We start from the raw sequence: 12,689 nt of genomic DNA, 5'->3' as shown, positions 1-12,689 counted from the left end.
GTTTATTTTGAATGATTAAATGTGCAAGAAAATTGTTTTCATTTTTAATACAATTTATGCACTTTACAGTTATTATTAATGTAAATAATTATAAACAAACCCAAACAAAATTAATCATTTTAAAAAAGCGCGCCAAGAAACGCATGCGCACTACAAAAAGATTCCAAAATGAGCAACTCAACGAAGAAAATCAAAACTTTATCGCTAAAATGTCATAAGTTTCCTTTACTTTAAATGTTTCATTGAAACTTTCGGCCGAAAGTTTCAAAAAGTAAAAGTTTCTGAAACGACACATTGCTCGATTGCTGTCAAAATGGTGAGAATGTTTTGAGACGTGAATTAAGGTTATGTTGTTCGAGTATCAAAACACACAGCAGCCACAACGCAATTTTTCGAAAAGACGCACAAATTGTCCTTATTTAAACAGATTTCTAAGCAGCAAGATGTGTATTATTTAAACTCGAAAAATGTGGGCCAAGGAACGATTTTTAAAACAGTTGGTTTTAATGTTTTCTTGAGAGAGTAAATAGAGTAAACAGTGCCAGTTGTGTTTTCTATTTATTTGCCAATAAAAGGACATTAGATGGTGTTTCGAGTGAGGAATAAAAAATGAGTAGCATTAAGTTGGAAGTGCAATGGTCTCCAATCCATTCGAACAAATTCATCACCTGGGGAACCGAGATATTCTTGTACGAAATCTCGCAGATTAAAGAAACTGTCAGACCCTCGTGTATTAAAGTATCGGATTCGACGACTGCTTATTTGCTTGCGACGAATACGAGTCATCATTATGTCAAGTGTATTGATATTTATCCTCAAGCGGAACCGGATATTCTACTTGCTGTTGGTCAGGCGAATGGGAAAGTGGTTTTGACCACTTTTGGGCCAACTGCTTTTGATTCTCTGGGCCTCACAGGAAAGGAACTTGGTATGATTTTATTTTTTTATTTTTGCACGAATACAGTTTAGTAGTTACAAAATTTGTCGTTTCAAATATATTGAAAATGAATTTCAATGTTTATTTAAACATTGGAAATGAGGATTTAACTCTTTGGTTGAAAATTCGTATTTTTTCATTGAATTTGTTTTTAATTTACAATGAAACTTTTTTTTTTGAAAATTCAACTATTTGATTGAACGAAGAAATGAATTTTTAACAGAAACAAAACAATAATTTAAAAAAATGATTGAAACTTCTGCCAAAATCGTTATTTTTTATAACCAAAAAAAAACGAATTTTCAAACAAAAATATGAATCTTTCATTCAATTAGTTAAATTTGTAACCAAAAGAGATGAATTTTTGGGAAAATACATTCATTTTTAAATACATTTAATTTTTAAAGTTATATTTCCAATCAAGAAAGAGTTTTCATTCAAGAAATAAAAAAAATATAACCAAATTTTGCACGTTGAGTTTTTCACTTGAAAATATAAACATTCTACAAAGTAGTTGAATTTTCAAACAAAAAAAATAATTTGGAAAAAACGAAATATGATTTGGTTAAAAATGCAACAGTTTGGTTGAAACATAAACTGTTTTGCTTAAGGATTCAATTATTTTTTGCACATTGGTTCTTTCTTGATTAAATTCAACTCATTTTAATTAAAAATAACAATATTTTTTTCGTAGAAAACTGAACTATTTGATTGAACCGAAGAAATGAATTTTTAGTAAAAAATGTAATAATTGATATTTGAACGAAAAAAAGATTTTAATTTTTGAGCAAATAATTTTAAAAAATGGATGAAAGAGCTGCCAAAATCGTTGTCTTTTTATAACCAAAATACCGAGTTTTCACACAAAAATATTACTTTTTAAATCAGTGCGACTTTGAACCAAGTAGTTGAATTTTCTACAAAAATTGTAAATTCTCGGCGAAAAATGTAATAGTTGATATTTCAACTAAAAAGATTTCAATCTTGAATAAAAAAAGTCGAATTTCACAAAAAGATGAATTTTTCCTAGTTGAATAATTTATAGTTGGAAAAGTATAATTTTCAGTTCAAAAATTTAATTTTCGTACGAAAAAATGAATTAAAAAAAAAAATTGTAAATTTTTCAAGAAATGAGATGAATCTTTAAGTGAAAATATAAATTTTTGATAAAGTAGTTCAACTTTCAGCTAGGCATTGATTTTAATCTAAAAAAGATGAATTTAAAAAAAAAATGTCAACCAAATAGTTGAATTTTCAACTGAAAAAGATAAATTTTGAACAAAAAATTGAAAAGTTTCAGTTAAACAGATGATTTTCAAGAAAACGAATTTTCGACCAACGATTTCCATTTTCAAACAAAAATATGAATCTTTCAATCAAGTAGTTTAGTTTGTAACCAAAAGAGATTAATTTTGAGGAAAATACATTAATTTTTAACCATATAGTTATATTTTAAATCAAGAAAGAAAAAAAATATAACCAAATTTTAGAATTTTCTACAAAAACGTTCAGTTTTTAACCTGAAAATATAAGCTTTCTACAAAAATATTTGAATTTTCAAAAAAAAAAAAAAATGATTTGGAAAAAACGAAATATGATTTGGTTAAAAATGCAACCGTTTGGTTGAGAAATAAACTGTTTTGCTTAAGGATTCAATTATTTTTTGCACATTGGTTCTTTCTTGATTAAATTCAACTGATTTTAATTTGAAATAAAAATATTTTTTGGTTCAAAATTCATGAATTTTATTGAAAACTTTTCGTTTTTTAGTAAAAAATTAATCTACTTGATTGAAAACTATATTTTCGGTTAAAAATGTCCTATATTTGGTTAAAAATGTAACTTTTTGGTTGAATACTAATATATTTTACGGGAGAATGCAATAATTTAAATAAAAAGTCGTTTTTTTATTTTGAAAGTGGACCTTTTTCATTTTGAAATTCAATTATTTGGTTAAAAATGGAACCGTTTGGTTGAAAACTAACCTGTTTTGATTCAATTTTTAATTTAATTCAGTTTGATCTCAATTTTTCAAAATTTTAAAATTGAACTCTTTCTTTGTTGCAATATCAAATACTACATTTTCGACCTTTTTTTTTTAGAAAATTCAACTACTTGGTTGAAAGATTAACTATTTTTTGAAAAAATCATCTTTTGGTGTAAAATTAATATTCTGAAACATCGTTTTTTGTTGAAAATTCGTCTTTTTCGTTAAAAAAAAAAAAAACAATTTTGTTAGAAGTTCAATCGATTTAAAAAAATTGAATTTGTTTTCGTCGAGAATAGAACTATTTTCTTGAAAATTCTTTTTCTCTTGAATTTAACTGCGTTTGTTCAAAAATTAAAAAAAAAAATTTATTTGGAATATCATTATTACATTTTTTGGGTTGAAATTTCATTTTTTGGCTCATTTTTTTCGGATGAAGATTTATTTTTTCAACTGAAACTTAATATATTTCATTTTTGATGGAAAATGTATGTATTTTAGTTTCCATTTCATGTATTTTGTGGAAATTTCGTTATTTTTGCAGAAAATTAATATTATCGGTTTCATCTTTTTGGTAAAAAATTAATCTTCTTGGTAAAAATTAATTTTCTCGGTAGAAAATTCAACTATTTGGGCATTTTGAATAAAAGTTTTTTCTTTATTCACTGAAAAAAAAATTAATTTGTTTTCGGTGAGAATTGAACAATTTTCTTGAAAATTCTTTTTTTGTTGAATTCAACTGTTTTTTATTAAAAGTTAAAATCTATCTTGTTTTTCAAACTAATTTTTTTAATGCAAATTTGTCATTTTGGTAGAAAATTAATATTGTTTGTTGAGAATTTAACTGTTATAGTTAAAGATTCAACTATTTTCGGGAAAATTCGTCTTTCGGTAAAATTGAACTTTTTTAAAATTAAAAATTGATTTATTTTTTGTAAAAAAATCAGTTACTTGGTTGAACTACTTTTTGAAAATTTCATCCTTTTGGTAGAAAATTCAACTTTGTCGTTGAAACTTAACCTTTTTGTTGAACTCAAATTTATCGTGTTGAAATGGAACATTTTGGATGAAATTTTTTTCCTTTATTCACTGAAAATAGTTTGTTTTTTTAAGTGAAATTTATCTTTTTGTTTAAAAGTTCATCCCGTTTGGTCAAAATTCTTTCTATTTTAGCTAAAAATAAATCTCTTTTCATTGAGAATTTAACTATTTTGTTAAAAATTCATTTTTTATTTGAATATTCATCATTTTTGTTCAAAATTAATCTCTTTGGTTTAAATTTTAATTACTCTCTTGCAAAATTCGTTTTTTCTTGCTTAAAATTAGTTGTTTTTTTAACTTAAAATTTAAATATATCATTTTTAATAGATTTTTTAAATTTACCTTTAGATAATATTTTCTTTTAGCTCCGAAGCACGCAAGACAGTGCAATGCCGTAGCCTGGAATCCAGTCGATCCGAATTTAATTGTCTCCGGATTGGATAAATATCGTACAGATCATTCAGTTCTTCTCTGGGACGTTTTGAGAAGTTCGTCAGGGTCCGATAGAACTCATCATCATGGCACTTCACAATCAGAATCCATCAAGCCAATCGCAGAAGCTGGTGTTTCGGAAACGACGCATTCTCTCGCGTGGTTCAACAACGCACCAAAATGTTTGGTAGTTGGTGTAAATAACAAACAATTAAAAATCATCGACTTCAGAGGTAATATGATGATTTTGTAGTTTAATTTTCATCTGAGATTCTCCTTTTAGTTATTCTCAGGGCTGCCAAACAGTCACTTTTTAAAAGGAAAAGACCATTTTATTCACTTTAATCAATCTTATTTTAGATTATATCTAAATTTTTTGTTTTGGCCGGGAATTTTACAAATTTCTAGAAGAAAAATATGTCCACGTTCGATTGCAACTGTTTTTAAATAATTAGTTGAATTTTTATGTTTTTCAATTATTATATTATTTAGCTTACAATTCGTATTTCAAAAATTTACTTTAAACATTTTCAATTTAAAATTTTTATTGTTAAGCTTACATTTTTAATCTAAAGAATTTTTAAATGCTTTCTTAAAAACTTGAACAAATAAAAAATAAAAGCGTTTGACGTTGAAAATTTTGGATAAAAATATTTTTATTTAATAAATAACTTTTTTTAATTTATCTGCACTTTAAATAATAGAAAGTGAACAAAAATGATTTTAAATCAGATCAAAATTTAAGAATTTTCAGATTTTAATGTTAAAAATTAAACGGTTTCAATTTGAAGCCAGTCTTTAAACAAATGTGTGACCGAAAGTTTATAAAATATTTTTAACTTAAAAATAATTTCATAATAATATATTCTTAATCAAAGGATTTTATTAAATTTAAAATATTGTTTCCATCTAGAATATTCAATTTGAAATTTTTAATTAAAAAAAAAGATTAATTATTGAATATTTAGCAGTATTTTTATTTTGATTTAAGACAAGTAAATTGAAACCAAATATTTAAAAGTAAAGAATATTTAACTGAATTGTTTGACATAGAAAACCTGGAATCGTTAAAATTTCGAAGAGCCTTTAAACTTTGAACGTTTCAATTTTTATGGTTGTATTTGAAAAATTCTTAATTTGTAAGTTTAATTTTTAAGTTTTGATGTATAATTTACAAATGAACATTTGTAGAAAATTTTTTAGTAATTTTAAATCGCCTTTTTCGATAGAAAATTAATCTTTTGATTTGATTATTCAAGTATTCGATTTAAATATTCATGATTTTAGTTGAAAAATCATCCTCTTATTTTGAAGTAAAAAACTACTTGATTGAAAATTAGTTTTTTTTTTGTTTGAAAAATTAGTTTTTTTTTAAATAAAAATTTAACTGTTTCATTTATAGTTGAAAAATGATGCTTTTTAGTTCAAAATTCATGTATTTTGTCGAAAAATCGTCTTTTTTGGTTTTCCATTTAAATATTTATCATTTTAGTTAAAAAATTCATCTTTTTAGTAGAAAATAAAACTACTTTGTTGAAATTTGAACTCTTTTGATAAAAATTCATTTTTTTAGTTTAAAATGTATTCTTTTGTTTAAAATTTAACTATTCGAAATTAATAATTTACATTTTAGTTGAAAATTCATCAATTTTTTGTTAATTAATTTGTTTTACAGATTTAAGTGTTCTATTTTTGGTTGAAAATTGATCTTCTTGTTTGAAAATTCACGTTTTTGATTAAAAATTCGACTATTCCAGTTAAAGATTCGATTTCAACAGTTTTTAAATAATTAGTTGAATTTGTGTGTTTTTCAATTATGCTATTATTTAGCTTACAATGCGTAATTCCAAATTTTTTTCCTTTAAAAATGTTCCATTTAAAATTTGTATTTCTAAGCTTACATTTTAAATTTAAAGAATTTTTAAATGCTTTCTTAAAGAGTTGAACAAATGAAAAATAAAAGCCTTTTACGTTGAAAATTTTGAATAAAAAACATTTTTATTGAACAAATAATTTAAGAATTTTCTGATTTTAACGTTCAAACTGAAGCGGTTTCAATTTGAAAGTCTTAGTCATTAAAAAAATGTGAACGGGTGACTGAAAGTTTATAAACTATTTTCAACTGAAAAATAACTTCATAATAATATATTCTTAATTAAAGGCCTTTGCTGCATTTAAAATATTGTTTCAGTCTAAAATATTCAATTAAAGAATCTTTAACTGAATTGTTTGACATTGAAAATCTGGACTCTTTAAAATTTCGAAGAGACTTTGAATGTTATAATTTTAATAGTTGTATTTGAAAAATGCTTAATATTTAAGTGAAATTTTTAAATTTTGATGCATAATTTACAAATAAACATTTGTAAAAAAAATTTCAGTAATTTTAAGAGATATTTAGGAGTTTTAAAAAGATTGAATATTATCATGCAAATTTTAGAAAGTTTTCTTAAAATCTTCTGGAATCATTTTTGAAAATTTTATTTAAATCTTTGAAAAACTTTTAAAATATTTTCTTAAAATAATTTTTCAAAATAAAACATTATTTTTAATTTTCATAGGAATCTTAAGAAAATGTTTTTATTCTTTTGAAGCCTTTCACAATTCTTAAAAAGAATCTAATTCTTTTGCTTAAAATCTGCGAAAATCTACATTTTGTTTTATATTAGGCTATCATTTCAAGTTTCATCCAAATTACAAAGAAATTTTCTAAAATTTGCAGGATTTTCTGAAAATTGTAGAAAAACTTCAATTAATTTTGACAGATTTTAAAAGTGCTGAAAAAATTTCCAAAATAATTTTAAATCTAAAACAAATTTAAAACAATTTCTAGATTTCTCAAGATTTTGAAATAAAATTTTGAAATATATAATTGATTTTATAATTAAAGAAGTGTTCAGTTAAAATTCTTTCAGTTTTTCAATATTTGATGTTTCTAGCTTAAAATTCCTTAAAATTATATAATTTTGAAAATTCTAAAGATCGTTGTTTGAGTTTTTAATTTAAAGCATTGAAAATGATAACGTGGATTTATATTTATTTATTTTCAATTTTAACAGTTCCACTTTGACTGCTTTCATTTAAAGCTCAATTTTTGTTATCTCAAGTGGAAAATTTTGTAACTTTAGTTTTCCATTTTTACAATTTCATTGACCGTGAAAAATATTTGCGAACCGGGAAAAAACCGGGAATTTATTTCGTCGATTAAAACGGCGACCCTGGTTTTACTTATTTTTTTCTTTATTTTCTTTATTTATATTTTATATACTTTATTTTCTAAGCAAAACAAAAAAAAATAACAGAAACCAATGTTATTATTTTTGGTTAAAAAGTCAACTATTATATTTTTGGACGAGAATTCGTCCTTTTTTGATAAAAATTGTATTATTTTAAAGTTAAAAAATCGTCTTTTTGGGTTGAAAATTCAATAGTTTTGTTACAAAGTTCAACTATTTTGGTTGAAAATTAAATTGTTTTGTAGAAAATTCGTCTTTTTGGCTTGGAAAATCAACAATTTGGCTGATATTTTTTTTCCGTTTTGATTGAAGAATTTATCTTTTTCGCCTAAAAATGTTATTATTTTATTGAAAATTCAACAATTATTTGAAAAGTCCTACTTTTCGTTAAAAATTCAATTATTTAGTAAAAATTTCTTTTTTAAGGTAAAAAGTCGTCTTTTTGGGTTTAAAATGCAACTCTTCTGTTACACAGTTCACCTATTTTGATTGAAAATTCAACTGTTTGTAGAAAATTCGTATTTTGGGTTGGAAAATCAACAATTTGGTTGAGATTTTTTCCGTTTTGCGTCTAGAATTGACCTTTTTCGCATAAAAATGTTATTATTTTGTTGAAAATTCAACAATTATGTTGAACAGTCCTACTTTTTGGTTAAAAATTGAATTACTTAGTAAAAATTTACTTTTTCATTGAAAATTAAAATTTTTAAGTTAAAAATCGTCTTTTTGGGTTTACTGTGCAACTGTTTTATTAGAGCGTTCAACTATTTAATTAGAAAATAAGTTTTTTGTTAAAAATTTATATTTTCTGGTTGCAAATTTAACTGTTTTGCGACCTTTTAGATTGCAAACAACAATTTTTTGATAGAAAATTCAACTATTTGGTAGAAAATGAACTGTCTGGTTGAAAATTTATCTTTTTTGGTTGAGGATTTAACTATTTGAATGAAAATTGAACCATTTGTTTGAATTTTTCCTTTCCTTGACTAAAGAAGCTTAGTTTTCTGAAAAATAAACTCTTTTGTTGAAAATTAGTCTTTAGCTTGAAAATGTATCTCTTTTGGTAGAAATTACTTTTTTTCAAATATTACAAATAATATTTTTTCATAAAAAGTGCAACTGTTTTCTAGAAAATTCAAATTTTTGGCTTGTAAATTAAATAAATGGGTTGAATATAAACTTTTTTGTTGATAATTCGTTTGTTTTGGGTTGAAAATTAAATTACTCGGGTAAAAATTGAACTAATTGAATAAAAATTATTATTTTTGTTGGAAGATTAATCACTTTGGTTTACAATGAATCTTTTTTGTTGAAAATGTAACTATTTTTTTTTTTAAATGCATGTATTTTGTTAAAAATTTGTCTGGTTTGACAGAAAACTAATATATTTTGTACGAAAATTAATCGCTTAATATAGAATTTCACTATTTTGTAAAAAAAATCGTCTTTTTTAGATGAATTCAAGTCTTTTTAATTTAAATTTTAATTTAAAATATGTTTTAGTCTAAGTATAAAATATTATATTTTGCCTTAAAAATTCATCTTTCTTGTTTGTAAATTCAACTAATTGGTTACAATATTGAACTAATTGATTGAAAAATAATTTTTTTAGTTAAAGATTCATCATTAAGTTCACAATTTATGTCTGGTTGAAAATGTTACAATTGTTTTTTTTTTTTGAAAAAGTATATATTTGGTTGTAAATTCGTTTTTACAGAAAATTAATATTCTTGATTGAAAATTAATCTGTTTTGGTTAAGATTTTCACTATTTTGTAGAAAATTCATCTTTTTTTGTTGTTCAAAAATTGTCTTTGATTAAAAAATTTACCTGTTTTAGTAGAATTTTTATTTTTATTGGGCAAAGGTGCACGTTTTTGGGTATAATTTAACAGTCTTGTTAAAAAGTAATAATTTTTTGTTAAAAATTCGACTATTTAGCAAAAAATTAACTTATTGTTTACTATTCATATTTTGGTTTTGGAAAGTGAACTAGAATCTTCTTTGTATGCAAATTTAACTACATATTTTTTAAAGATTTTTTTAATTCATCTGTTTCAAAAGGAATTTCATCTTTTTTTTTATTAAAAATGCAACTATTCTGTTAGCAATTCAACTCTTTTTTGAAAGATTGCCTTTTTTATTTTAAAACTTATCTGCTTTCACAGAAATTACATATTTCTTGGAAAAAAGTGCAACTATTTGGTAGAGAATTCAACTATTTTGTTAAAAATTTATCCTGTTTGTTTGAAAAATTTCGTCTTTTTGGATTTGAAAATTCAATTTTTTTCGAAGAAACTTATTTTTTGTTATAAATGAAAATTCCTCTGTTTCAGTACAAATTTTATCTTTATTGAATAAAAATGCAATTATTTGGTGGAGAATTCAACTATTTTGTTAAAAATCCATCCTTTTGGTTTAAACAATTAGTCTTGTTGGATTTAAAATTTCATTTTTTTCGTAGAAACTTTTTTCTTCTTTAAAAATTCATATTTTGATCGTGAAAAGTCAACTGAAATCTTTTTTAACAGAAAATATAATTATTTTGTTTTAAATTTATCTTCTTGGTTTGAAAATTAATCTGTTTTACTTGAGAATTCCATTATTTTTGAGAAATTTGCCATTTTTAGATGAATTTAATTTTTTTTTTTAATTTAAAGTTAAAATATTTTTTAGTTCAAATATCAACTATTATATTTTTTGTTGAAAATTAATCTTTCTTAGTTGAAAATTAAATTACTTTCTTAAAAATTGAATTAGTTGTTTAAAAATTAATTTTTTTGGTTGAAGATTTGTGATTTTAGTTGACAATTTGGTTTTTTGTTTAAAAATGTAACTATTTTTTAAATTTAATTTTTAAAATAAAAATTGATCATTTTGAAAATTCATCTCCGGTAGGATTTGTAACTTTTTTTGTTGAAAATTCATCTGGTTTTGTAAAAAATTAATCATATAGGTATAAGATTGATCTATTTCGTTGGAAATTTATATTTTTCGTTTAAAAAATTTAACTATTTCGTAGAAAATTCCTCTCTTCTGGAAAAATGTAATTTTTTTTGGGCAAAAATGCAACTGATAAAAATAAATCTGTTTGGTCAAAAATTGAATTATTTTGATGAAAGTTCATCTTTTTTTTATGGATTCCACAGTTTTTTCTTTTAAAGTAAAATATTTTTTGGTTGGAATATCAATTATATATTACATTTTTCGTTGAGTATTCATCTTTTTTAGCTGAAAATTCAATTACTTCGTTAAAAATCGAATTGATTGTTTGAAAATTTATTTTTTTTTTTTGGTTGAAGATTCGTGATTTTAGTTGAAAATTTGTTTTGTTTTTTGTTTAAAAATGTCACTATTTTTTTAATGCATTTTTAAAATAAAAATTGATCATTTTAGTTGAAAATTCATCTCTTCGGTAGAGTTAGTAAGTTTTTTTTGTTGAAAATGCATCTTGTTTTGTAGAAAATTAATCTTTTAGGTATAAAATTCATCTATTTCGTTGAAAATATAAAGTTTCTGTTTAAGAAATTTAACTATTTCGTAGAAAATTCCTCTCTTCTGGAAAAAATGTAATCTTTTTTGGGCAAAAATGCAACTGATAAAAATAAATCTGTTTGGTCAAAAATTCAATTATTTTGATGAAAGTTCATCTTTTTTTTATGGATTCAACAGTTTTTTTAAAGTAAAGTATTTTTGGTTGGAATATCAATTATATATTAAATTTTTCGTTGAGAATTCATCTTTTTTAGTTTGCCAATTCAATTACTTTGTTAAAAATTGAATTAATTATTCGAAAGTTCATTTTTTTGTTTGAAAATGTAAATATATATATTTTTTATGTCTTTCTTGTGATAAAAATTCATCACTTTAGGTGAAAATGCATCTTATTTTGTAAAAATTAATCTTTTAGGTATAAAATTCATCTATTTCGTTTTTGTTTAAAAAATTTAACAACTTTGTAGAAAATTCTTCTCTTCTGGAAAAATGTCAAGGATTCAACTATTTTGATGAAAGTTCATCTGTTTTTTTTATGGATTCAACAGTTTTTTCTTTTAAAGTAAATTATTTTCCGGTTAAAATATAAATTATATATTACATTTTTCGTTGAAAATTGAACTATTCGGTTAAAAAAAGAACTTTCTCGTTGAATTTTCGACTTGACGTACATGAAATCTTCAAAAATCGTTTTGAATTTTCTCAAAGAATCTTTCGGAAAATTATATTGCGCGATTGATGATGCTAGCTAATTAAAAATGTGAAACCTTGTGGGCTTCCAGATTCAGTGAAGATAGCGAACACAACTCCAACAAAAGCAGTTTACAGTTTAGCTGTAAATCCTCATAATGACAATCATCTACTGTCCCATGTTGATAATCAAATTACGATATGGGACACTCGTTATTTTGAAAAACCGGTCCTCACTTTGCCACAAACTAGGCAAGTTACAAAAGTTTTGTGGTGTCCGACTCGGCACAATTTGTTGGGCTCGTTGCAGAAAGATTCAGGAGCTTTGTATCTTCATGACATTCAGCAATGCGGACCTGGCGATGATACGGAACCTGGTGCTCTGGAAAGGACGGTTGTCCCACCCTGGACGAATCCAACAAGTTTTTCCTGGCACACCAAGCATGTTAATAGACTCTTGGGCATCTCCCAGCAAGGTAAATTCTATTTATTTAAGCAGAGAAGATTTGAAAAAATTATGAAATTTTTAAAAAGTCCTCTCATCCATAAAATTAAATAACATTTAGTACTTTCTCTGACTATGCAAATATTTGGTTGAAAATTCATCTTTTTGGTTGAACATAAAACTGCTTGGTTAAAAGTTGCACTAATTTGTTAAAAATTAATTTTGCAGGTTAAAGATTCAACTCTTTGCTCGAAAACTTAACGATACATATTCCATTTTTTTTTAGAAAATTAATCGTCTTGGTTAAAAAAATCAACTTTTGGTATGAAAATTCTTATTGTTTGGAAATTCGACTTTTTGGTTAAAATTTAATTTTGTTGGAATTTTTGTTTGAATTTTTTTTCTGTTAATTGAAAAATTATTTTGT

The 12,689-nt window shown here is 23.8% G+C and overlaps 1 protein-coding gene across 1 annotated transcript in view; it reads left to right on the top strand.

Annotated features, from left to right (window-relative positions):
• The first annotated feature begins 297 nt into the window (after positions 1-297).
• The window catches only part of LOC117174502 (GATOR complex protein MIOS), a 40,607-nt gene continuing 28,215 nt past the window's right edge, over positions 298-12,689 (top strand). The window contains exons 1-3 of the mRNA XM_033363674.1: positions 298-928; positions 4,331-4,630; positions 11,910-12,293. Coding sequence (XP_033219565.1) covers positions 610-928; positions 4,331-4,630; positions 11,910-12,293 — 1,003 coding nt within the window. The 5' untranslated portion in view covers positions 298-609. The remainder of the gene's footprint in view (positions 929-4,330; positions 4,631-11,909; positions 12,294-12,689) is intronic.

Source organism: Belonocnema kinseyi, chromosome 6, assembly GCF_010883055.1.
Source record: "Belonocnema kinseyi isolate 2016_QV_RU_SX_M_011 chromosome 6, B_treatae_v1, whole genome shotgun sequence".
In the NCBI taxonomy this organism is placed as follows: domain Eukaryota; kingdom Metazoa; phylum Arthropoda; class Insecta; order Hymenoptera; family Cynipidae; genus Belonocnema; species Belonocnema kinseyi.
Note: the sequence above shows the minus strand (reverse complement) of the source record. Positions and strands in the feature narration are given on the sequence as shown.